Genomic DNA, 27,994 nt, shown 5'->3' with positions numbered 1-27,994 from the left:
TAACATTCCATTGTATCAATGTTTCATGATTTCCCTAACTCCTCTCAAATTTATTATAATTTAACTTGCTTACAGGTTTTTCCTTTATGGCTAATGTTGAGCAAGATAATAAATTATATAAAATATTTATCTTTCGGGGGGAGTTACATTGTGATAGTTCTTTAAAAGTTATACACTGGGTGAAAGATATAACCCCTCCAACACTCTGTTTGCATACTGCAAAAACTATCAATAATTAACCTCCACTAAGCACCTTGCCAGCATGTCTTTTTTTTTGTTACCCTTTTCAGGATTGCACCCTTGTCAGGACTGGATATTCTTATTATAAAGCAAAGAAGAAGAAATGAAATAATTTTTTTCTGATTGAAAAGGTAAAAAAGCAAATTTTCTTTCATTGTGAAGTTTTATTTCTTTACTAAAGTTTAACATTTTGAAAAACGCTCATTAATCATTCCTTTAAATTGTGTGTGTGTATGTGTGGTGTAGAGTAGTGTAAGATAGCTAAGTGTTTCAGACGATGTTTGGTCAACAAGGGGCTTCGGGCTTCCCTGGTGGCGCAGTGGTTGAGAGTCTGCCTGCCGATGCAGGAGACACGGGTTCGTGCCCCGGTCCGGGAAGATCCCACATGCCGCGGAGCGGCTAGGCCCGTGAGCTATGGCCGCTGAGCCTGTGCGTCCGGAGCCTGTGCTCCGCAACGGGAGAGGCCACAACAGTGAGAGGCCCGCATACAGCAAAAAAAAAAAAAAAAAAAAGGGGCTTCATCATTGGAAAAACAAGAAAGATATTGGTATGTGGAGGTTTCTAGTCCAGCATATGGTTAATAATTGTTCAACATTCTCTTATAATAATTTACAATAATGTAAGTGTATCAGGAATTTAAAATTTAATCATTAAAAATATGAGTTAAAATTTTGCAAAAAATTAATGATGTCTTTATTATTTTATAACACTTTACTTAAGACCACTCTGATAGAAGTACAACCAAGTTAACTGGCTTCAATTCTCTTCTTACTCCATGGGTACTGCTTTAACCTTGCTTCTCCTCCAACATATTTCCTAATAGCTGGTCAGTACAGTTGGGGTGTTACCTTCCATCTGTTGTAACAAATGTCCCACAGTAATGCAAAATGCTAATAACAGGGCAAAGTGGGGGGTGGGGAGAGGGGGTATGAGAACTTGTGGTACTTTGTATACAATTTCCCTGTCACTCTAAAACTACTCTAAATATAGTCTCTTATTAAAAATAAACAATGTATTGTCCAATTTTTATTCTTTCTAACAGTTTATTACCTTTAATTTAAAAAAAAACTTTTTTGAGAGTCTAAGAGTCAGATTTTGTGTTTATCTCATGACAACACTGCTAAAGGATTTGATACACCTGTAGTCAAATTGTCAGTGTTTCTAATAGTTCTCAGGTCTATGGAGGTGAACTGGAATGGGAAATAGGCCATTCTTTTGTCATCATCAAAATCTTAGCAAAGTAGGTTAGAAGGTTTCCAGGCTTATTCACATGAGACTGTGTGGAATAGTTTTGGAGAAACTCATTTTCAAAGGGGCATTTCCCTCCTAAGAACAGTGGAATCAGACCTCAAGGAACTTTCCATTTCTGTGAATTTACTTGCTTATCTCTGCTCTTTTGTGGCAGCTCTCTTTGTCCAGACATTTCCTGCCTGCACAGCATTTAGAGATGTCAAAATTCTTTCATAACCTGCACAGCAAAGTAACTATTTCATTCCATGCTGACTTGCAGTACCACAAAGATAAAGAACAGATATTCCCTGGACCTATAGGAAGTTTCAAGATAAAGCCTGAGATGGCATGGCTTATGAATGGCACCCATGCCCAAGGCAGACTGAAAGAATAGCTTTGTGGTTGTAGAACTGAGCCAACTGGGACAAAATTCCTAGTTCGGTGATAATTTCTGTATTTTATTCTTTGGAATCAAAGCTGTCAAAAACAGTCTTTGCCAACAAGAGCCTATGGAAATTGCAATTCCAAACACTATGGGCTTGAGATATCACGGAATTCATTCAAGAGATTCAGCTAGGATACTCCCAGTAAAATACTAAAAGGTCATACCAATATTGGCCTATTTGGAATTGATGTTAGGAAACCTGACATTTGGACTGCAATAATCCTAAATCTTAACATAAGACCTGGAACCACAAGAGTTACCACAAAACCCCAAGACATGCAGGCACAAGATTGTTTCTCAAATGAAAAATAACGATGCAAATGAGGGAATCTACCACCATAGAACAGAACCAAAAGATGTAACAAATAGGAAAAAAAATCACACAAGAAGACATAAAAATAATAATGTAATATGAGCATGATGTAAAAATAATGTGGTTTGGCATTCTCAAAGGAAATTAAGAAGGGACAAACATTTATGAAAGGAGAAGAAAACTAAGTAAGTAAAAAAAAAAAAGACAGATGGGAGAAAGAACTAATTGGAAGTCTTATGAAAAATAAACTATCTGAATGAAAAAAGGAAACCTTCAAAAGATGCAAGAAGCAGATTAGACACAACAGCTGTTAATTTTTATTTAAATGAGTGATTGTTTTTAACGCCTATTTGATGTCTCTTTATCTGGAAGAGACAAATTCTAAACCTGAAATGAGTGAATCAATGAATTTGTCTGTTTGAATCTTCCTTTCCAGTTTAGATGCCTTTTATTTCTTTTTCTTGTCTAACTGATCTGCGTTAAGACTTCCAATACTATGTTGAATAAGAGTGGTGAGAGCGAGCATCCTTGCATTGTTCCTGATCTTAGAGGGATAGTCTTCATTTTTTCACCATTTAGTATAATGTTTGCTGTGGGTTTGTCATATATGGCCTTTATTATGTTCAGGTACATTCCTTTTATACCCATTTTTTTGACAGTTTTTACTATAAATGAGTATTGAATCTTAGATGCATTTTCTGCATCTATTGAGATGAACATATGGTTTCCATCCTTCATTTTGTTAATATGGTGAATCATTGTTTTATTTGTGAATGTTGAATCATCCTTGCATCCCTGGAATAAATCCCACTTGATCATGATGTATGATCCTCTTAATGTATCGTTGTATTCAGTTTGCTAATATTTTTCTGAGGATTTTTGTATCTACGTTTATCAGAGATATTGGCCTGTAATTTTCTTTTTTTTTATGTTGTCCTTGTCTGGTCTGGTATCAGGGTAATGTTGACCTCATAAAATGAGTTAGGAAGTGTTCCCAATTTTTTCTAAGATTGTGAGAAGGATAGGAGTTAAATATTTTTGAATGTTTGGTAGAATTCACCTGTGAAGCTGTATGGTCCTGGATTTTTGTTTCTTGGGAGGTTTTTTTTTTTTTTTTTTTTTTGCGGTAACTGGGCCTCTCACTGTTGTGGCCTCTCCCGTTGCAGAGCACAGGTTCCGGGCGCACAGGCTCAGCGGCCATGGCTCACGGGCCTAGCCGCTCCGCGGCATGTGGGATCTTCCCGGACCGGGGCACGAACCCGTGTCCCCTGCATCAGCAGGCAGACTCTTAACCACTGCGCCACCAGGGAAGCCCTCTTGGGAGGTTTTTGATTACTCTTTTGATCTCTTTGCTAGTGATCAGTTTATTCAAATTTTCTATTTCATCATAATTCAGTCTGGGAAGGTTGCGTGATTCTAAGAATTTGTTCATTTCTTCTAGGTTGTCCAATATGCTGTCATATAACTGCTCATAATATTCTCTTATAATCCACTGAATTTCTGTGGTATCTGTTGTTATTTCTCCTCTTTTTTTCTGATTTTATTTATCAGAGACTTCTCTTTTTTTCTTAGTCTAGTTAAAAGCTTGTCAATTTTGTTTATCTTTCCAAAGAACTAGCTCTTAGTCACTGATATTTCTACTGTCTTTTTAGTCTGTATTTCACTTAGCTCTGATTTTTATTTTCTTCCTTCTACTGACTTTGGGCTTCATTTGTTCTAGTTTTTTAGTTCCTTTAGGTATAAGTTTAGTTTGTTTATTTGAGATTTTTCTCATTTCTTGAGGTGGATCTGTATTGCCATAAACTTCCCTCCTGTTACCACTTTTGCTGCATCCCATAGATTTTGGTACACTGTATTCTCATTTTCATTTGTCTGCAGGTAATTTTTGATTTCTCTTTTGATTTCTTCATTGAAAAGAAGACATCAAAACTTGTTTACTAGCATGTTGTTCAGTCTCCACATATTTGTGATTTTTCTAGCTTTCTTGTTGTAGCTGATTTCTAGCTTCAGACCATAGTTATCAGAAAAGATGTTTGATATGATTTCAATCTTCTTAAATTTATTGAAATTTATTTTGTGTCTCAACATATGGTCTGTCTTTGAGAAAGTCCCACGTGCACTTGTGAAGAATGTGTATTCTGCTGCATTTGGATGGAATGTTCTGTACAAATTTATCAAATCCATCTGGTCTTATGTTTAATTTAAGGCCTCTGTTTCCTTGTTGACTTTATGTCTGGATGACCTATTCATTGACATAAGTGAGGTGTTAGCTATTATTGTGCTGCCATCAATTCCTCCCTTTAGGTCTGTTAATAATTTATGTGTTTTGTTGCTCCTGTGTTGGGTGCATATATATTAATCACTGTTATGTCTTTGTGATGAATTGTTCCCTTTATCATTATATAATGTCCGTCTTTGTCTCTTGTTACCTTTGAGGTCTATTTCCTCTGATATGAGTGTGGCTACACCTGCTTTCTTTTGGCTGCTATTTGCTTGGAGTATCATTTTCCAACCCTTCACTTTTAGCCTGTGTTTGTTTTTAGAGCTGAGGTGAGTCTCTGGGAGGTAGCATATAGATGGGTCTGGTTTTTAATCCAGCCAGCCACTGTGTGTCTTTTGATTGGTGAATTCAATCCATTTACATTTAGGGTGATTATTGGTAGATGAGGACTTAGTAATGCCATGTTATCTTTTGTTTTCTCATTGCTCTATATCTCCATTATTTCTTTTTTCTTGTGTTCTGTCTCCCATTTTGGTTTGGTGGTTTTCTATGGTGTTTTTCAGTTTCTTTCTTTTTTTTTAAATGTTTCATGTCTCTGCTCTGGGTTTATGTTTTGTGGTTACCACGAGGTTTGCATACAACATCTCATAGATAAAATAGTCCTTTTCCTGCTGATAGCATCTATTTTCATTTGCCTATACAAGTTCTGTTCTTTTCCACTTCCCTTTTATGTTTTTCTTGCCTCAAATTATCCCTTTTATGTTGTGAGTTTGTTACCAAATTGAAGTAGCTATAGTTATTTTTTCTGCTTTTTCCCCCTTTTAACCTTTATGCTATAATAAAGCATTTTTTAAAAACCTATTCTGATATAGAGTTTAAACTTTCTGATTAACTCTGTCTATCACCTTGCTCAAAGTTTTGCCTTTTTGTTTCTGGTACAAGAGCTCCTTTTGACATTTCTTGTAAAGCAGGAAAATTTGATGAACGTCCTCAACTTTTGTTTGTCTGGGAAAATCTTTATTTTGCCTTCATATTTGAATGATAACTTTGCTGGGTATTCTTGGCTGACAGTTTTTATCTTTCAGTATTTTGAAAATGTCATTCCACCCTTCTCCCTTCCCCCCAGCCTATTAAGTTTCTGTTGAGAAATCTGCTGATAGCCTAATGGAGGTTCCTTTGTAGGTTACCATCCTTTGTTCCCTGGCTGCCATTTTCTTTGTTGTTGACTTTTGACAGGTTTTTTTTTTTTTTTGCGGTACGCGGGCCTCTCACTGCTGCGGCCTCTCCCGTTGCAGAGCACAGGCTCTGGATGCCCAGGCTCAGCGGCCGTGGCTCACGGGCCCAGCTGCTCCACGGCATGTGAGATCTTCCTGGACCGGGGCACGAACCCGTGTCCCCTGCATCGGCAGGCGGACTCTCAACCACTGCGCCACCAGGGAAGCCCTGACAGTTTTAAGATAACCTTGGAGAAGGTCTTTTTGCAAATATAACATGGGCTGATTAACTGAGTCCCCTACTTATTTTCCCAGAGTCTTGGTGAATCTAAGAGCCCTGTAACCCCACCCACCACAATGGATTGTCCTAAATGCAGAGGGAAGAAAGAGAAAAGAAGGTGTGAAGGATTTTCAGAGGACTTCCTCCCCTTAGTGGTCAGGGGTGAAAAGTTAACCAATGAAATAACATTTTTCTCATTGCTCACATGATTCATATCATGGTATCAGTAGTTTTAGCTCTATAAATGACAGCCTAATTGTACCCATATCAGGACAGTCAATACTCTCCAATGGAATATACTGTCTGGGTAAATTCTGCATTTCCAGATCAGACTCAGAGCTGTTCCTGAAAGAAAGATTCATGGCTGTTTTCACATTTCGAGAAGGGTTAGTGTTTGCCATGTGGAACATCAGAGATGATTTTGTTCCCTTTCTCTAATGTTTAAAGCTGTGCTTGACTGTTTCCTCTTTGATTGTAATACATAATTTTGTGTATGGCTTTAATTGTGGCATAGAGAGATTCAAAAACAGTGTGGTGCCAATCAGCACCTATGTGTAAGTTTTGCAAACAAAAATCAAGGGCAGATGAGCACATAAATACCTTCCCAGTGTCCTCTGGGAAACTGTCTCAGTGTTTACGTCTGCTTTTTCACATTCAAGGTTGGATATATACTAGATATCCACTTAGAGGTAAGTACCAAAATCTTTACATAGAGGAAATAATTCTCTGAAGTCAGGAATTCTCCCTTTCTTGGTGTGGAACCATGTCCAGTAACTCACAGTGAATTATAGTACATATAATTGTACTCTTGGTCTTCTTTTGTTTTTTGTTTACAACATTTCACAACATTTACAATATTGTGTCAGTTTCAGGTGTACTGCTAAGTGAATCTGTTATACATATACATATATCCGCTCTTTTTTTGATTATTTTCCCATATAGGTTATAACAGAGTATTGAGTAGAGTTCTCTGTGCTATACAGTAGGTCCTTGCTAGTTATCTATCTTATATATAGTAGTGTGTACGTGTCACCTCTTGGTCTTTTAAGTGATTATATTGACTGGTTTATCCTTTGCTGTCTCTGTAATTTGATATTGCTTACTGAATTATTTTATTTATACATAAAGAAAAAAGATAAGTGTATAATTTTAAATATATACATAAATGATCATATATTTGCTTTTTTTTTTTTTTTTTGCGGTACGTGGGCCTCTCACTGTTGTGGCCTCTCCCGTCGCGGAGCACAGGCTCCGGACGCGCAGGCTCAGCGGCCATGGCTCACGGGCCCAGCCGCTCCCTCTCAACCACTGCGCCACCAGGGAAGCCCCATATATTTGCTTTTTCGTTGAATTTTTTTCTTTTTGCCCTCTTTTTCCCCCTTCACTCGTTTCAGCAACACTTCACAATAATGAATGTTAACAGCTTAATATGCACTTCCTATATTTTCTCCAGGCTTATATAATATATACCTATATATACATTTATATACACAAACATATATGTATTTATATACGTACACATATACAACATATGGAAATTATTTGTCATGTTTTAACAAAACCAGATCCTGTGTTCAGCACATGGAAACCACACTAGTGATCCACGGTTGGTTGAATCTACAGAGGCAGAACTGCAGATATAAAAGGGAGACTGCAAAGTTATATGTGGATTTTCAACGGTGCTTGGGTTGGCGCCCCTAACCCCTGCATTGTTGGAGGGTTAACTATATATATACGGTGTATTTGTCTTCTATTCCATCAATGACAAAAGTCTTTAGTACATTCTAGTAAATTATTTTTACTAGAATCTCTGTATTTGTCAATATATTTGCATCTTCCAAGATGTTTTTACTATAGTCAATTCTAAACTATGTATATTTTCAGTAACATCTTTTTTTTTCAAATTAGCAGGGCTTTTCTTATTAATTAATTAATTAATTAATTTTTGCTGTGTTGGGTCTTCGTTTCTGTGCGAGGGCTTTCTCTAGTTGTGGCAAGCGGGGGCCACTCGTCATCGCGGTGCGCGGGCCTCTCACTATCGCGGCCTCTCTTGTTTCAGAGCACAGGCTCCAGACGCGCAGGCTCAGCAGCTGTGGCTCACGGGCCTAGTTGCTCTGCGGCATGTGGGATCCTCCCAGACCAGGGCTCAAACCCGTGTTCCCTGCATTAGCAGGCAGATTCTCAACCGCTGCGCCACCAGGGAAGCCCCGCAGTAACATCTTTTTCATTATCAGATTTTAATGAAATGATATTAGTATTTTGCAACACAAAAATTAGTGGGGATTTTTTTGAAAATTAACTTTATTTCTATCTTACCAGATCTTAGAGTAAAACAATACTTTCAAAGATCAACCCAAAGAATTTATAGAGTGTCCTCAGGAAAAACGGCAGAACTGGAAGCACCAGGAATCCATCTCTCTACCCTGACAAAAGTTATATTGGTAGAATCTGTCTGAAGTAAATATTTTAGAACTCTAGAATCTATTTGAAGTCTTGCTGCATCCAGAGCAAAGCTTGGCTGGTAAACTGCAGTTAGTACCGGTCAGTTACAGCCCTCAGGGTGGTGTTTACCCACAGCCCACCGTCCAGACCTGGGACAGGCAGCTGTGAGGAAGGAAACCGAGGTTCTGGTGTGATTTGCTGGATCCAGGGTGGGAAATAAGGAGCTTGTCTTCCACATATCAGTGTTCTGTGTTCTGACGGTAGGTTGTTGCTCTGATTGATGAAGTACAAACAAGGCTGCTGCCATTATTTTATACCTCACAAGCTGAAGTGGCTTCCCAGGGATCTAAATAGGCCATTTCTGCTTTGGGGGGCATTCAGAAAACACTTGTTTAACGCATTAGCTTTCTGGAGGGGGTAGTGTCGATTTATGGCCCCTGTAGGCTACTTAGCTGTACAAAACAGATGACAATGCAGTGATATTACAGAGTAGTTTAGCCAAATTCTCAACAAAGCCATATATGAAAAAAGTCAAGGTAACATCATACTCAATGGTATGATGAAAGACTGAAAGCTTTCCTCCTAAGATCGAGAATGAAAGAGGATGCCTATTTTTACCTCAGCTATTCAGCATCATACTGGACATTCTAGCCAGAGCCATCAGACAAGAAAAAAAAATAAAAGCCATCCAAATTGGAAAGAAAGGGTTAAACCATCTCTGATCACAGATGACATGATTCAACATACAGAAAACCCCAAAGAGTTCACAAGAAAACTACTAGAGCTAATAAATTCAGCAGAGTTGTAGGGTACAAGGTAAATACAGATAAACACACAATCAGTTGTGGTTCTATACATCAACACTGAACAAGCCAAAAGGAAAATTTGTAACAGGTATATTGTTTTTGTTGGTTCTGGGTATAGATAGTGGTGGTGGTTCTACATCATTGTGAATATATTTAATGCCACTGGATTGTACACTTAAGGGTGGTTAAAATGAAAAATATTATGTTATGTATATTTCATCACAATTAAAAGATAATAATCTACGGAAAGATAATTATAGATATTATAATAATGTCAGCTAATTGTGTAGAGCAGAGATCCACAAACCATGACCTGCAGGCACAGCTCACTGCCTGGTTTTGAATAGTCCATGAGGTAAAAATGGTTTATACATTTTTCTAACGGCTGAAAAATCCAAAAGAAAAATAATATTTCATGACATATAAACTTACGTGAATTTCGGGCTTCCCTGGTGGCGCAGTGGTTGAGAATCCACCTGCCGATGCAGGGGACATGGATTCGTGCCCTGGTCCGGGAAGATCCCATATGCCGCAGAGCAGCTGGGCCCGTGAGCCATGGCCGTTGAGCCTGTGCGTCTGGAGCCTGTGCTCCACAACGGGAGAGGCCACACAGTGAGAAGCCTGCGTACTGCAAAAAAAAAAAAAATTATGTGAATTTCAACTTTAAGTATTCATAAAGGGTTTTTTTGAGCAAAAAATTAGCCCAAATTGCTGAATTTGGATGATTGATTTATGCTTAGTAGGGCCCTAGTATGGTTGACTCTCTGAGAATGATTCAAATCCAAGCCACTGATTATCAAACGAACTTCTCTTTTTATGGTAAAGCTTCACTTTCTATATGCTTTTTAAAATGTCCATGCATTTTGTCCTTCTCACAGGTTTTAGTATTGTTGCAATACTGGTATCTCCTGAATTGACATGACTTTTAGAGTTTCCATTTATCAGTGTTATATAACCCTTTATATTTAATTACCTCTCTTCCATGCTGTTGAACTCTTCTGGTACTTGGAGAATGTGACTGGCCATTAAAGTGTTTAACTTTCATTTCGTGTGAATAATTACAGATGGGATTGATTGTTCCTGTACTCAGCACACTTTTAGTACTGATTGGATTGCTTTCAATTTCCTGCTTACGAAAACAAAGTACACAACTCTACTTTATAATCTGACATTAGTATAGAAGAGAAATTACTCATTTAGATGAAGAGAAATTACTACACTTCCCTTCCCTAACATTAAAATCAGTGATAAATTAAATGTATTTTTTTGTTCATCCTTCTTTTGTATTTCAACTGCCTTTTCCTGAACTTCATCTTAATTTTCTTTTCAGTATAATTATGAATTCATGGCTTTCCATAGACTCAACTTTTTCCAAATAACAATATTAATAACATTGCTTTCATTTTCGAATTGTCATAATTTCCAGCAGAATTCCCTCAGCAGATGCCATTTGTTACTAGTTGTTGCTGGCGCCAAGGTAACCACACCCGATTTTTGGCAACAACATAATATTCAGCCCTGTCCTAAATTTTCCTGATGCAAGATAAAAATAACCACTCTCTAAGAAGACAGATTTCTTTTAGAGGGAAATAGACTCTGGTCATTAGTATTGCACATGTGCTACTGGATATTATTTGCATCTTTTAGGAGAAATGGAGCTGGAAACATTATTTCAAAGGCATGAATTCATATAATTTTTCTAATTTAATATGTTATGTTTCTTACAGCGTGAAGGAGTTGTTTAAAGGAAATTAAAATAAAATGGAGGAATAAGCAGGCAAATAGGAACTCAGGTTTAAAGAATGTTGAGAATAAGTACTGAGGGGAGAACTGCAGAGAGGCTGAATCAAGGAGGTCTGTATCAAAGTCCACAAAATTAGGGTATTCCCTAATTGTACGTTCCTTGGTGTGACCTGTGGAACAAAGGGAAGGTACCAGTAGCTGAGCTGGCTTTGTGAAAGCTTAAAGGTTGCTGAAGAATTCTAAACTCAGGAAGACAGGGGGACTTCCCTGGTGGTACAGTGGTAAAGACTCGGCACTTCCACTGCAGGGAGTGCAGGTTCAATCCCTGGTCAGGGAACTAGGGTCCCGCCTGCCATGCGGCGAGGCCAAAAATAAATAAATAAATAAATAAATAAATAAATAAATACTCAGCAAGACAGAGATAGAAGCAGTTGTAGGCAGTGGGGCCAACGTCAGAGGTCAGAGTAAAAGGACAAGGAGGTTGGGCTTCCCTGGTGGTGCAGTGGTTGAGAGTCCGCCTGCCGATTCAGGGGACGCGGGTTCGTGCCCCGGTCCGGGAGGATCCCACACGCCGCGGAACGGCTGCGCCCGTGAGCCATGGCCGCTGAGGCTGTGCGTCCGGAGCCTGTGCTCCGCAATGGGGGAGGCCACAGCAGTGAGAGGCCCGCGTACTGCAAAAAAAAAAAAAGAATTACTCATAATAGCCAAAAGGTAGAAAAAGCAAAATGTTTATCAACTGATGAATATATAAATAAAATGTGTCATATCCATACAGTGGGATGTTATTTAGCCATAAAATGGACTGAAGTACTGATACAAGTTTCAACATGGACAAGCCTTGAAAACATTATGCTAAGTGAAAGAAGGCAGTCAGAAAATGCCACATATTGTATGAGAGCATTAATATCAGATGTCTAGAATAGGCAGATCTATAGAGACAGAAAGCAATTGCCAGGAGTTGAAGGGAAGGACGGGTGGGGACTTGTTTCTAATAATTGTGGGTTTCTTTGGGGATGATGAAAATGTTCTAAAGTTGTGTAGTGGTAACAACTCTATGAATATACTAAAAACCACTGAATTGTATACTTTAAAGGGGGTGATTTTTTTAAGCTTTTTATTTTACATTGGAGTATAGTTGATTAACAATGTTGTGTTAGTTTTAGGTGTCCAGCAAAGTGATTCAGTTATACATATACATGTATCTATTCTTTTTCAAGTTCTTTACCCATCTAAGTTGTTACATAATATTGAGCAGAGTTCCTTAAAGGGGGGGATTTTATGATATGTGAATATTATCTCATTAAAGCTGTTAAAAAAATAACAATTTAATTGAATACTATTTTCTTCCCTCAGCAGATTTCTCTTAATAAAGAGGAAAATTAGTGTTTGTTTAGCCAGAAGAGTGAGAGAAGATGAGTCAAACGAGACTTTTTTCTTTAAAGATGAATGATGGATTCTTCATGCCTATGCTGGGATTGGGCACTTCTGCCCCTCCTCAGGTAATCAGAATGGTATTGGAGATGGAGGAGTAGCAGACTTGGGTCCTGATCAAGACCAGTCACTGTGTGAATTTGGGAAATTCAGATGGACCACACTTTCTTAATGTGTAGTACGCTTCTCTCCAGGTTAGGTTATTTTGTGCATTGTCAGTGCTTTTCAAATTTTAATAGGCATGAAAATACCTGAGGATCTTGTTTAAAATGCAGACTTTGGGGCTCTGCCCACAAAGGTTCTGATTCATTCGATCTGGGATGAGTCTCAAAAATCCACATTTCTAACGAGCTGGCAAGTGATTCTGATGCTATAGCAAGAGATACAGAAGTTCTTCATCTTTCAGCAATTCAGGGGTGGGTCCATCTTTTCCCTTTATTCTCATTTGCTGTCCAGTTGTAGCCATTCCACAGTAGATTAGAATCAGTGAAACCCAGTTGTCTTGATTACCACGTATCAGAGATGTTGCCACAAATTTCTTGTGATGAAGTTTCTCTGTAATTTCTAATGTCCAAGTTGTCCCCAACCACTTCCAATTGTAGAGCATCCAGAGAAATCTCGGGGGCAAAAGGACCTGGAGAAAGAGAGACAAGATTCAACTTAGAGGGAGTTTTGGTGGTCTGAGGTGAAAATAGTCTCTTACAGGTCAGGCTGTGAATACTGTGCTGTAGGGAGAGGCATGTGGCACTTGGAAGTTCTCTCTCTGTTTGGAAGACTGAACTTCATGCTTGATTCCCAGCAGGAGAGCCACGTGGAGTGTGATGTTGAGGTCTGTAACAAGGACACTAGCATGGACTGTTGCTTTCACTTTGACTTGGCTCTTTCATCTGTGGACAGTCAGTTCATCCCCATGGGACTGGTCAATTCATCAGGAGTTGCAAATTAAAAAAATATACCCAAAAGACCTTTTAATTACTGAGTGAAGTAGAGGGGATAATGGAGCTGTGAAAATGATAGGTAACTTCAGAAGTCCAGCCTGGTGGTCCAGCAGAACAATAGGCAGCTAAGAAGAATAACAAAATTGTGAAGGAGAATATTAGCTAAGGATGAACTTAGTAACCAAAGAAGGAATTAATTATAAGATATTTTTAAGTGAAAAAAAAGAGGGTTTTGTTTTTGTTTTTGTTTTTTACATTTTAGTTCTTCCTCAAATGTTGTGTGAAGTGTTTCTCCAATTTTACAAAGGTAAATCACAAATTTATTCTCTCTGAAGTTACATCTTCATCGCATTGATCATTTTTTAGCATTGGATTTCCGGGTTGAAACCAGTTTAATGATCTCTTACAGAGTGAGTTAATTTAGAAAGGTAAATCTATATATTGTGTAAATCTATACATGTATATAGTGTAAGTCCAGAAATAGAGAGTTCATGATGTGATGTGCTGGGACCAGCTCATGAGCTCAAAGATTCAACTGTAAGAGTCTTTTCCCAGCATCGGTTGCGTGAAATTAGCAATGGTGGGAATAGTTCCACCATAGAAACTGGCTAATACTACAAATCAGGACTCCTTCAGAGTCAGTTGTTAAATATTTACTGCCGGTCATAGGTCAACATTAAGCTTTGTCACCACTAGCTCTTAACCCTTAGAAAAACAATGGGTTCTGCTGACTAGCTCTGCTTATGGAATTGGTCATCTGTTCCTGAATCAAGTAGGTCTTTATCTTTTCATGCTCTTCTAGGTTGCTAAGAGTGAGGTAGAAAAGGCCATTAAGAGAGCAATCGACATAGGCTACCGCCATATTGATTCAGCTTATATGTACCAAAATGAAGAAGAAATTGGGAGAGCCATCCAGATGAAGATTGCAGATGGCACTGTGAAGAGGGGTGACTTATTCTACACTACAAAGGTATTGTGTATAGTCGCATATGTATCTGTGGAAGCTCACTCTTAGCTGAATCATTTCTTGGCATATGTCTTTTCTCATTAGTTTAATTCTCATTCACTCTCAGACCTTGAACTATGAGAAGGCTGGTTTGGAACAGCTAGATAGGAATGTGGGTTCTGTGGTCAGACTTCCTATATTTGAATCCAGGTTCTGCCACTTACTTTGGACAAACTAAAGTCTGTCCCTTAGTTTCCCAAGCTGTAAATGAAGATAACAATATTTGTCTCACAGGATTTTTATGAGTATTACTTCAAAAAAATACATGTAAATCTTTAAAAATATTTAATGTATTTTAAATGTTCAAAAATACTAGCTGTTATTATTATCATATGTTTTCAAACTCAGGGATGGATTTGGCTTTTCCAACTCTGTTATACTCAAGTTGTTTTTTTTTTTTTTTGCGGTACGCGGGCCTCTCACTGTTGTGGCCTCTCCAGTTGTGGAGCACAGGTTCTGGACGTGCAGGCTCAGCGGCCATGGCTCACGGGCCCAGCCGCTCCGCAGCATGTGGGATCTTCCTGGACCAGGGCACGAACCCACGTCCCCTGCATCAGCAGGCGGACTCTCAACCACTGCGCCACCAGGGAAGCCCTATACTCAAGTTTTGATGAAGCAACAATCTTTCTTAGCTGTAGTGTGAGGTAAAGCAATTTAGTCAGAAAGTGTAGGCTTTTGGAAACTTACAATCAAATTTTAGTTTTTTAATATTCTATATATTTGACTTTGTGAAATTTCTTAACCAAAAAAAGTCTTTTAACCTCTTTAAGTCTTAGTCTTTATATCTCAGTCTATTGCGCTGTCAATAGACATTTATTTCTCTTTCCTATGAGGTAGGAAAAATAATATAATACCACGGAACTGATATAAGGATAACATTCATGTTTATAAAAGTATTTCTAATGCATTTTTTAAACTTTCAAGCCACTTTTACTAATATAATTTATATCCACTGATATCACATCTGAAACAAATAAAAGAACTTAGTATTTAAGTTGGATTGGAAATGGAACACAAGAGGAATTTTCCCCATCGTGTTCATTGAACTGACTACTGCTAGAAAAAAAGCATTTGAATTTGAGGTAAAGTAGCCCAAGAGGAGGGAGTTGGTGTCCATGATAGTGAACCCTATACTGGTCTATGAATGGATATTTCTTCCTTCTAGCTCCAGAATGTGAATCTCTCCACACTTTGTTTAGATGAGGTATTGCTAGAGCACTACCCTCTTAACTCTCAGCTTTAATCTTCTTTACATGGGATCCGTTTGTTTCCTTACCTGTAGTTATTTTGATGGATTTTCCTTAGATTATTACTTCTTAAAATGAAGTAACTAAAATGCCCTCCCCCCCAAATTCCTAAAGGGCCTAGCTTTCTTTGGCAAACCTAACAACTGAATGCAGCCAAGATAGAATTTCCTGAATCACAATCACTTGATGTGCTTGTTTCAAATGCAGTTTCCCAGGGACCTCCCTGGTGGTCAGGTGATTAAGACTTCCCCTTCCAATGCAGGGGGTGTGGGTTCAATCCGTGGTCAGGGAGCTAAGATCCCACATGCCTTGGGGCCAAAAAATCAAAACATAAAACAGAAGCAATATTGTAACAAAATTGATAAAGACTTTAAATATGGTCCATATCAAAAATTCTTAAAAAAATAAAATGCAGTTTCCCAGCAAAGTCTCCAGATATTAAAATTTATGATGTTTGAGGGAGAACCCAGGGATATATCTTGCACAAACAAACCAAATAATTCTTTTTTGTATTTTCAGTATTGAGAGCATCTGTATAAGACCATATTTTAACTTTCTACCATGTTTTCTTAATTCAATGTGAAAATAAGCTCTGATGATAAAGAATCCTGAGCTTCACAGGATGACTTGTCACTTCCCAACGACCACGAGCGGGTTTTTGGTTGTTGTTGTTTATTTGCCATTGTATTAATCTCTCCTAAATATTCTTAAATAATCCCACCCCACTTCTCTTTCCACCACTGCAGTTGTGGAGCACCTTTTTCCGTCCAGAATTGGTCCAAACTTGCCTGGAAAGCTCACTGAGGAAACTTCAACTGAGCTACGTGGATCTTTATCTTATTCATTTCCCAATAGCTATGAAGGTTAGCGAAAGTTATTTTACTTTGGTTATCAACATCATTAGTAGCTAAATAAAAAGAGGATATAGTTTGTGAAAATGAGAAGAATCATATATAATACTTTAATATTCTCTCTTTTTGTTTTTTCTTTTTTCTGCAACTATCCCTATCCCAGTTTACTATTCCAGCCCCAGACTGATGGGTTTACTGGTTTCAATGTATTTGCCTTGATCTTGTGGACAACTATGTATATTTTCAAGTCCCTATACTCTTGAATTTCAACCTCATGCCCACTGGTGTCTGGGGAACGTGCCAGTGTAGAGACCTGTGAAGGCACAGAAAATTTAAGGAGGATGAGACTCAGCCCTTGAGATGGTGACAAGTCCCTCTCTCAAAAGACCACCTCCAGGTGGAAAGCAGGGACGGAAGAGCTTTATCCCACAAGGATCTGGGACAAAGGAGCCCATTCAGCTATGGTACCACTCTGGGCTCTCACTAGGATGGGGTCTTGGGTATCTCAAGTTGTCCTTGACACAAACAATATTTATTAAACCTTTAGGGGTTAAAAACATTTCTAGGAACTGTACTTTCTCAATGTACTACCATTCCTTTCAAGAATAAGGATAGATGGTTCCATTAGCCTCAAGGTCTAAAGGCTCCAAACATATTGGCTGAGGCCAGACATAGCTTGATCCAACCTCTTCTTCTTTCCTATGTTCCAGCCTGGGGAGGACTTTTTCCCAAAGGACACACATGGAAACATCATTTTTGACACAGTGGATCTCTGTACCACATGGGAGGTGAGTGCAGCTCCAAAGAGGCCATGTCTCTGCACCTTGGGGCGGAGAGGACAGAAAAGGAATTGAGGAGAGGAGGATGTAGTCCAATTCTGCCCCCTGTGTAGACTTGGGCAAGTCCCTGAACGTCCCTCTGCCTCAGTTTCACATTTCTTCTATTTAGTAATTCAATAAGTGGTTATTGAGTGCTTATGATTACTGAGTACTTCTAAGTACTCAAGCTACATCCATGAACAAAACCAAGGTCTCTGACCCCATAGAGTGGTAGATGCTACTGGTGGGGGGGAAGGATGCAGTGGTATAAGAAAGAGTAAGGGAACTGAGTGTGCCAGGCTGGGTTTGGGGCACAGATAGGCAATTAAAAACAGAATGGACAGGGCAGGCCTCTTTGAGAAGGTGGCATTTGACCAAAGACTTGCAGGAAATTGATTAAATGGATAATGAAATTGATTAATTGATTAATGGATTAAGTAGATTAAGTGGGTATCTGGAGGAAGAGTGACGCAGGCATAAAGAAAATCAAGGCAAAGATTTTAAGATAGGAGAGAGCTTACCATGTTCAAAAACCAGCAAAGGGGCATGTGTGGCTGGAACAGAGTGAATTTGGTGGTCAATAATAGGAAATGAGGTCAAAGAGAAAACAAGGAGCTGGTGGTCTGGGAGATGATGGCATGGCCACTTCCTGTTTCCCAGGCTGCACCTGACTCAACCTCCATTCTCCTGGCGCTTGTTCTGATATTGTTCTATCATATTATTTTAGGTGCTAGCTAAAGATCGCACTGGATCTCTTAGCCCTGCCTTGGCTGCTTGCATTCTTACTCTATCTCCTTACCCATTTCAAAAACTATTTTATTTCTCATTCTCCTCCTATTGGCCAATTCTTGTCTTATTTACTGACAACTGCATCACGTATTGTCTCCCATCCACAGCATGCTACCATTTGTTATGCTTCTCTAGCCAGTTACTCCTCACCACCTCTTCCTCCCCAGGCCCTGGAGAAGTGTAAGGATGCAGGACTGGCCAAGTCCATTGGGGTGTCCAACTTTAACTGCAAGCAGCTGGAGATGATCCTGAACAAGCCAGGGCTCAAGTACAAGCCCGTCTGCAACCAGGTGAACCCCACCAATTGGCCCCCCAACCTCTTGTCCCTCATCATCATCTTACTCTTTTCTCACTTCAACAAAGTCACCAATGGCGCTCCCCTCTCATGTACTGTACCTTTGGACACTAGCTGCTGATGTTACTATTGTAACTGTTTTGGCACTTTTTAACAATTGAGTCGTTTTAAATTAAGGTATGTAGTTTTTAGACATATGCTATTGCACACTTAATAGACCACAGTGTAGTGTAAACATCACTTTTTATGTTTACTGGGAAACTGAAAAATATGTGGCTCCTTTATTGCAATATTTGCTTTATTGTGATGGCTTGGAACTGAACCTGCAGTATCTCCAAGGTTTGCCTGAACAGGTAGCAAATAAGCATATGAAAAATTGTTAAACATCACATATCATTAGAGATTTGCAAATTAAGACAAAAGTGAGATACAATAGTTCTCTCTAATCTGTGGGATAAGACACCTCCCCCCACCCACCACCACCACAGTGGATGCCCCAAACCATACCATGGATATTACTGAACACTATATAGACTATATTTTTTCCTATATGTACATGCCTATGATAAAGTTTAATTTTAATTAAGTACAGTAATGGGACTTCCCTGGAAGTCCAGTGGTTGACTCTGTGCTTCCAATGCAGGGGGTGCAGGTTCGATCCCTGGTCAGGGAACTAAGCACAGTAAGAGAATATTTGATTTGTTAATTATGGTGTATCACAGTGATTGATTCGCATATATTGAAGAATCCTTGAATCCTTGGGATAAATCCCACTTGATCATGGTGTATGATCTTTTTAATGTGTTGTTGGATTCCGTTTGTTAGAATTTTGTTGAGGATTTTTGCATTTATGTTCGTCAGTGATATTGGTCTGTAATTTTCTTTTTTTGTGATATCTTTGTCTGGTTTTGGTATTAGGGTGATTGTGGCCTCATAGAACTAGTCTGGGAGTGTTCTTTCCTCTGCAGTTTTTTGGAACAGTTTGAGAAGGATAGGTGTTAGCTCTTCTCTAAATGTTTGATATAATTCTCCTGTGAAGCCATCTGGTCCTGGACTTTTGTTTGCTGGAAGATTTCTAATTACAGTTTCAATTTCATTACTTGTGATTGGTCTGATTATATTCTCTAATTCTTCTTGGTTCAGTCTTGGAAATTTGTACAAACCATATGGTCATCTCAGTAGATGCAGAAAAAGCTTTTGACAAAATTCAACAAACTCTCCAGAAAGTGGGCATAGAGGGAAACTACCTCAACATAATAAAGGTCATATGCAACAAACCCACAGCAAACATTATTCTCAATGGTGAAAAACTGAAAGCATTTCCTCTAAGATCAGGAACAAGTCAAGGATGTCCATTCTTGCCACTATTATTCAGCATAGTTTTGGAAGTCCTAGCCAAGGCAATCAGAGAAGAAAAAGAAATACAAATTGGAAAAGAAGAAGTAAAACTGTCACTGTTTGCAGATGACAATATACTGTACATAGAAAATCTAAAAGATGCTACCAGAAAATTACTAGAGCTAATCAATGAATTTGGTAAAGTAGCAGGATACAAAATTAATGCACAGAAATCTCTTGCATTCCTATACATTAACAATGAGAGATTAGAAAGAGAAATTAAGGAAACAATCCCATTTACCATCACAACAAAAAGAATAAAATACCTAGGAATAAACTTACCTAAGGGGCAAAAGACCTGTACTCAGAAAAGTGTAAATATAAGACCAGACACTATGAAACTCTTAGAGGAAAACAAAGGGAAAACACTGTTTGATATAAATCACAGCAAGATCTTTTTTGATCCACTTCCTAGAGTAATGACAATAAAAACAAAGATAAACAAATGGGATCTAGTGACACTTAAAAGCTTTTGCACAGCAAAGGAAACCATAAACAAGACGAAAAGACATCCCTCAGAATGGGAGAAAATATTTGCAAACAAAGCAACTGACAAAGGATTAATCTCCAAAATATACAAACAGCTCATGCAGCTCAATATCAAAAAAACAAACAACCCAATCAAAAAATGGGCAGGAAAAAGAAAAAAGGGCTGGAGACCTATATAGACATTTCTCCAGAGAAGACATACAGATGGCCAAGAGGCATGTGAAAAATGCTCAACATCACTAATTATTAGAGAAATGCAAATCAAAACTACAATGAGGTATCATCTCACACCTGTCAGAATAGCCATCCTCAAAAAATCTACAAACAATAAATGCTGGAGAGGGTGTGGAGAAAAGGGAACCCTCTTGCACTGTTGGTGGGAATGTAAATTGATACAGCCACTATGGAGAACAGTATGGAGGTTTCTTAAAAAACTAAAAATAGAACTACCATATGACCAGTAATCCCACTACTGGGCATATACCCTGATAAAACCATAATTCAAAAAGACACATGCACCCCAATATTCACTGCAGCACTATTTACAATAGCCAGGACATGGAAACAACCTAAATGTCCATCGACAGATGAATGAATAAAGATGTGGTACATATATACAATGGAATATTACTCAGTCATAAAAAGGAACACAATTGGGTCATTTGTAGAGATGTGGATGGACCTAGAGTTTATCATACAGAGTGAAGTAAGTCAGAAAGAGAAAAACAAACATTGTATGTTAATGCACATATGTGGAATCTAGAAAAATGGTACAGATGAACCTATTTGCAGGGCAAGAATAGAGACACAGACGTAGAGTACAGACATGTGGACATGTCGGGTGGGGAAGGGGATGGTGGGATGAACTGGGAGATTAGGATTGACATAGATACACTACCATGTGTAAAATAGGTAGCTAGTGGGAACCTGCTGTATAGTACAGGGAGCTCAGCTCGATGCTCTGTGATGACCTAGATAGGTGGGATGGGGGGCGGGGAGATCCAAGAGGGAGGAGATATATGTATACATATAGCTGATTCACTTTGTTTTACAGCAGAAACTAACACAACATTGTAAAGCAACTATACTCCAATAAAAAAAAGAGAGAGAGAGAGAATATTTGAATGGCCAGCATCACTAATTTTGTGTTTTGGGGACATTACTAAGTAAAATAAGGGTCACTTGAACACCAGCACTGCGATACCACAACAGATGATCTGATGGCTGCTAAGTGAGCAACAAGCTGGTAGCATATAGAGTGTGGGTACATTGAACAAAGGCATGATTCCTGTCTTGCGTGGGATGGGGCAGGACAGCACAAGACTTCATGACACCATTTAGAACAGTGTGAAATGTAAAACTTATGAATTGTTTATTTCTGGAATTTTCCATTTAATATTTTCAGACCATGGTTGACTGTGGGTAGCTGAGACCACAGAAAGAAAAACCACAGATGGGGTGGGGCCACCCTCCTGCCATGTACCTGTTAAAAGTGTCCAAATCCAGAACACTGACAACACCAAATGCTGGTGAGGATGTGGAGCAACAGGAACGCTCATTCATGGCTGATGGAAGTGCAACATGGTGCAGCCACTCTGCAAGACAGTTTGGCAGTTTCTTGCAAAACTAAACATACTCTTACCATATGATCCAGCATTGTAGTCCTTGGTATTTACCCAAAGGAGCTGAAAACACACAAACCTGAACATAGAGTTTTATAGCAGTTTTATTCATAATTGCCCAAACTTGGAAGCAACCAAGATGTCCCTCCATCCCTCCAGAGGTGAAAGGATAAACAAACTCTGGGACAGCCTTACAATGTAATATTATTTAGCAATTTAAAAGTGAGCTATCAAGCGAGAAAAAGACATGGAGGAAACTTAAATGCATATTGTTAAGTGAAAGAAGCCAATCTGAAAATTCTGCCTACTGTATGATTCCACCTCTATGACATTCTGGAAGAGGCAAAACTATGGAGACAGTAAAATGATCAGTGCTTGCCAGGGGTACAAAGGGACAGAAGGGTGGATGAATAGGTGGTACACAGGGGAAATCTTAGGACAGTATAACTATTATTCTGTTGGATGTTGTAATGAAAGATACACATCATCCATTTGTCAAAACCCATAGAATTTACATCACAAAGAATGCACCCTAATGTAAACTATGGGCTTTACTTAATAATAATCTGCCAATATTGACTCATCAATTTAAATAAATGTACCATACTAATGTAAGAGGCTAATAATAGGGGAAATTGGAGAGGGAATGAAGGGAAATATGGAAACTGTACTTTTTGTTCGATTTTTTCTGTAAAACCAAAAGTGCTCCAAAAAAAAAAAAAAAGAAAGAGGAAGGAAGAAGGAAAGGAAGGAAGGAAGGAAGAAAAGGGAAGAAAGAAAAGATCAGTGGTTGCAAAGGGTTCATGGGGAGGGAAGGAGGGATGAACAGGTAAAGCACAAGACATTTTTAGGCACTAAAACTATTGTGTTTGGTGCACCATGGGTACAGCTGTGGATGACGGTCACTTGCTGGCCCAAGTTCCTGGTATTTCTAAGTATTTCTGGTGCCGTGAATCTGTATTCACTGTATGTTCCTTGTAAATTTGGTGCTGGCAATCCTGCTGGTCCTACACTCCAATACTTCTGCTTGGCAATTTACAGGTGGAATGTCACCCTTACCTCAACCAGAGCAAACTGCTGGAGTTCTGCAAGTCCAAGGACATTCTCCTTGTTGCATATGCTACCTTGGGGTCTGACTTAAGGAAAAAATGGTAATGATCTCTATAAAGGTATTCCGACCCTAGATGCTGTGCCTTCTGGAGACATCTCTCAACGTCTGGAGGAAATTAAGTATAGTCAAGAGAAATCATCCATCTTTGCAAACCCTTTACCTAGCCTACATTGTGAGGACTCAATAAAACATTATTGAATAATAAAGTAATTATTACTGATTAAAATGTTCATCCAATTCAAAAGGTTTGGATTAAAAGAGTGACAAGGTAATTCCAAGCCATGATTCTGACACTTAGCAGTTGAGGGATATGAGACAAGTTACAACTTCTGTAAGTTTTAGTTTCTTTATCTCTTCAAGAGGAATATAGATGTGTACCTTTTAACAGTTGAGGACAAAATGGAGACAATTAGTTGAGAGCATTTTTTGCAATAGCAAATTCTTATAAAATTCTTGGTTATTATGATGGTGGTCATTGGGTCTTACTGTGGACAACAATTTTGTCTTCTTGACTTATTCAATCTTTTACTAAGTTTCTCAGAAATGTTTAAAAGATGAAAAAACTACCCGATTTTCCCTTTCTTTCCCTTGTCCTTCTTTGGATTTACCAAAAGAAGCCAAAGAAATATTGAGACAACCAGAAGGTAATGAGGAAGATTCTAGAGGATCAACCACCCCTAGCCTGAATGAACTATCCCCAAGTAGAATGGATACACAACCTCAGACACATAGCACCTCTGCCTCCCTCCCAGGGTGAAAAAGGACAATCCAGTTCTCCTGCAGGATCCAGTACTCAACACCATTGCTGAAAAGCACAGGCGAACTCCAGCCCAGGTCACCCTGCGCTATCAGCTGCAGAGAGGGGTGGCTGCTCTGGCCAAGAGCTTCAATGAGAAGAGGCTCAAGGAGAACTTCCAGGTACCTGCTAGGGTTTGGGGCAGCAGGGGGCTGACAGAAGCACATCGTTTTCCCTGGGATGGGTTACTTGGGAGGCTCCCAATGTGTATTGGGGCAAAGCTTATCTCCCTGTATATTCTATGCGTATATGTGCTATAGTTAACTGTCCTGTCCTCCAAATCCTACAAGCGAGGAGGCCTGGTGGTTGTAAAGAACAGTCGACAGAGCGTCAGGTTTGAGTCTCAGTCCTGGTTTTCACTCAGCAGTATGGCCCTGAGTAAATCATCCCTTGATTTCTTCAGCTAAAAAAATGAAGGAGTTAGCTGAAGTGAGACCTGGGCTCAAAAATCTCAAGGATTCCTTGGCTACCACCACAGCTATTCAATACAAGTCTCTGAGGGTGACCTGAATTGCTAATCTCAACTCTTTGAATGGACAAATGCCCATGACTTTTATCAGGGAATGAATCCCAAGTTCATGACAACTGTCTCATGAAACCTACATAAATTCCTACATAAATTTGTGTGTGTATCTGCATGTGGGGGGCATGTAGGGGCTGCAGTAATTGCCTCCAGGAAATTGAATTGATCTTCTCACATTTCTGATAGGTTTTTGAATTCCAGTTGACCCCAGAGGATATGCAAAGTCTAGATGGCCTAAACAGAAACATGCGCTATTTTGAAGAAGATTCGTAAGTACCCTGTTCCATTGTAGATGCTGGGGGAGCAGGGTAATGAAGGAATTCCATTTATTCTAATCCACAAAGGGCAGGGTCTTCTCTTGCCTCTTCTTTTAGGGAAGTGGATGGAAAACATTTTTCCTTCAAGCCCTCATACCCCTGTTACTCCATGCCCCTCTGTCCTTCCTCTGCTTAAATTCCAGGATCAATCAATACGAGGACATCCTTTGCACATATTTTCAAGTCTCCTCTCTCTTCTTTGTCTTACTCATTGGTCTAAAACCTGGTTACATCCTGCTCTCTCTCCCTCTACTTCATCAGGTTTCCCCTCCCCATGAGATTACTCCTAGAGGCATTGGAACATTCCCTCATCTTCAAAGAAGCTCTGTCTCAAACTGACTTCATCTGCAGCTCACCCCACCATCCCCGTTTCTCCTTTTACAGCAAAACTTCTTGAAGAAGTCCATGCTTTCTTCCTCTCTTGTCTCTCTCCCCGTTCTCTTCTGAACCCACACAAACCAGGCATTTGCCCTCCTCTCTGCCAAAGCTCCTCTTGTCAAGGTCAGCCATGACCTCCTCTTTGCTTAACCCAGCAGTGATTCTCATCCATCTTATTTTACCTAGTGGGTCACTCCTCCTAGAAACACTTTCTCAGCTATGCTCTCTTCACTGCAGATCTGGTTTCCCCTTATGCCCCATGCCATTCCTTCTCCTGGTCTTTGCAGGTGTCTCCTCATCAACCTGACCTCTTAACTTTGGAGTGACCTAAGGCTCAATCCTTGGACGTCTTCTCTTTTCTATCCACATCCTCATCCTTGGTACTTAATCTAGTCCCGTGCTCTAAACACTGGGTAAATATACACTCCCCCAAATTATATCCAGCCCAGACCTAGGCCCTGGACCAAGACTTGTATATCCATTTGCTCTACTCCACTCAAACTTATCAAGTCTACACTTGAGCTCATGATGGTACCTGCACCCACCCCACCCCCCCAAACCCCACATACCTCACATGCTTGTATCAGAATCTTCCTGATCAACTAAGTGGCTGCTATTTGCTCTCTCTGCTTCTGTACTTCGTCTCTGCCCGTACTCACCAGAGTGAATGAGGTAAAAATGTAGGTCTGTATATGTTAATCCCAAACTCCTAATATCCCTCCCCCAACACCTTTCCCCTTTGGTAACCGTAGGTTTGTTTTCTATGTCTGTGAGTCTGTTTCTGTTTTGTAAATAAGTTCATTTGTATCATTCTTTTTAGATTCTACATATAAGTGATATCATATGATATTTATCTTTCTCTGTCTGACTTATTTAACATATACATGCTACTACATATAAAATATATAGTATAGGGAACTCTATTCAATATTCTGTAATAACCTATATGGGAAGAGAATCTGAAGAAGAATGGATATATGTATATGTATAACTAAATCACTTTGCTGCACACCTGAAACTAACACAAAATTGTAAATAAACTATACTCCAATATAAAATAAAAATTAAACTAAATCAAAAAAAATAAAAACACTACTATTTTCTGGAAAAAAAACCCCACAAAAAACAAACAAAAAAAATAGTAGGTCTGGTGGGGAAATCCTGTCTCGGTAACTGGTGGCCTGTCTTCTCACTCAGAGTAAAGGCCAGAGTCCTCACAAAACCTACAAAGTCCAGCAGGATATGGTCTCCCCATGCCTCTGCCTCTAAGTCCTGCTGTTCTGCCCCTTCTGACTCCAGTGCAGCCCAGTGGCCTCCTTGCTGTCCCCCACATGCATCAGGCCCATCTTGGGGCCTTTGCACTGTCTGTTCCCTCTGCCCAGAACGCTCTTCCTCCAAATACCTGGATGGTCACTCCTTCACCACTGTCAGTCTTAACTCAGATGGCACCTCTGTGACACCTTCTCTGTCACTTTATCTAAAAATGCAGCCCTGTACAGCCCTTCCTTCCCCTCCATCCTGCTCCCTTTTTCTCTTGGCCCACCTCCCTAATTAACATACCGTGTGGTTTGCTAACCTATTCTGTTTACTTTCTGTTTACCACAGAACGTTAGATTCGTAGGGAAGGAATTTTAAAAAACTGCCCCTCTCTGAGTAATTAGTAAATGTTTGTTGAATGAATAATATAAGAAAATGATAGACAGGGAAAAGTAAGGGACAGTGAAGAAGCAGGTAGTAATTTTTAACAATTAATATCAGTCATTTTAATCAACAATAATTATCCAGTGGTTTAGCATTGCCTACCTCGAAAATGATTACAGTAAGTCCCCTACATAAGAATGAGTCTCCTTCCGAGAGCGCATTTGTAAGTCCAACAAGGTTAGCCTAGGTACCCAATTAACACAATCGGCTATACAGTACTGCACTGTAATAGGTTTATAATACTTTTCACACAAACATACATAACAAATAAACACAAAAAATAAAGAAAACATTTTTAATCTTACAGTACAGTACCTTGAAAAGTACAGTAGTACAGTACAACACCTGGCATCCAGGAGCTGGCATCGAGTGAACGGGCAAGAAGAGTTACTGCCTGCAGGAGGGAGAGGAGATGGGAGATGGTAGAGCTGAAGGATCATCAGTAGTAGGAGACAGCGGGCAAGCTGTAATTTCACTCATGCCTGACGTTGATGGAACGCACGTTCACAACTTTGAAAGTTTGCAACTTGAAGGTTCGCATATAGGGGACTTACTGTACTTTATATATACAAAGACAGTTCACTTCCTTTGCTAAAAATGGAAACCCCTGTTGAAGTGGCTTATATTATAATCACTCTATCTCTAGATCTAATATATAATTTTTCACCCAACAAAGTCATAGGTAAATTATTTCTGAGTGCTTGAAAGAAATTGAACAACAGTGATATTCTTGTCACCTTCCACATCATCACCTTGAAATATTTGTTAACTTTAGGTATTAAACCAGATTGGCACTGTTTTAAAAGAGGAAGAACTTATTTCTGCCCTCTTGGGAGTTTATAATATCAACGCAAATAGTTTATCTCTTTAAGTTGTAGAATAATATACCTAAAAAATGGAATATATTGGTTTATTTTTGTGTGTGTGCCCAAGTGCATGTAAGTATATTTATTTTTACAGTGTGTTCATTACATTGTAATACAATTGTATATGGTTGTTATAAAACTTGTTGGGTTTGTACTTGTCCAAAAAAGAAAACTACATTAATTCTCATGCTTAAGCCAGTTTAAAAGAAACCTCTCTTTACCCAGCCCAGAAACAGTTACTTGACTAAGACTCTCCCTTTATCTTTTAGACTGTCTCATCATCCAAATTATCCATTTCATGTTGAATATTAACAGCAGTGTCTGTGGTTGCTCCAGAGTTCTCAGTTTTGGGTTGATGATTGGAGGACATCTCAAGGATGAGAACGTGCCTGCTTTGTTGCATGTCACTTAGCCTGATCAGGCTGGAGTCCCTGGAGCAGGAAATAAAAATCTCTAAACCCAGTCTTTTTCCCCCAAAGTAAAT

At 39.1% G+C, this 27,994-nt stretch overlaps 1 protein-coding gene across 3 annotated transcripts; it reads left to right on the top strand.

Moving 5' to 3' along the window:
* The first annotated feature begins 269 nt into the window (after positions 1-269).
* LOC309818919 (aldo-keto reductase family 1 member C3-like) lies at positions 270-27,994 on the top strand. 3 transcript variants are annotated; one of them, XM_082648909.1, is made up of 10 exons: positions 270-371; positions 12,291-12,433; positions 14,106-14,273; positions 16,303-16,419; positions 17,118-17,195; positions 18,182-18,304; positions 22,860-22,969; positions 23,682-23,847; positions 24,435-24,517; positions 27,780-27,994. In XM_082648909.1, the coding sequence occupies exons 2-10, from the start codon at positions 12,347-12,349 to the stop codon at positions 27,820-27,822; spliced, it is 975 nt and encodes a 324-aa protein (XP_082505035.1). In that variant the 5' UTR covers positions 270-371; positions 12,291-12,346; the 3' UTR covers positions 27,823-27,994. The 3 variants fall into 3 exon arrangements, with proteins under 3 accessions (XP_082505035.1, XP_082505034.1, XP_082505036.1); XM_082648908.1 differs by having other exon boundaries at positions 286-371; positions 12,288-12,433; XM_082648910.1 differs by having other exon boundaries at positions 286-371; positions 12,288-12,433; positions 26,952-27,994.

Source organism: Grampus griseus (genome assembly GCF_964374135.1).
Source record: "Grampus griseus genome assembly, chromosome: 2".
Lineage (NCBI taxonomy): Eukaryota > Metazoa > Chordata > Mammalia > Artiodactyla > Delphinidae > Grampus > Grampus griseus.
Note: the sequence above shows the minus strand (reverse complement) of the source record. Positions and strands in the feature narration are given on the sequence as shown.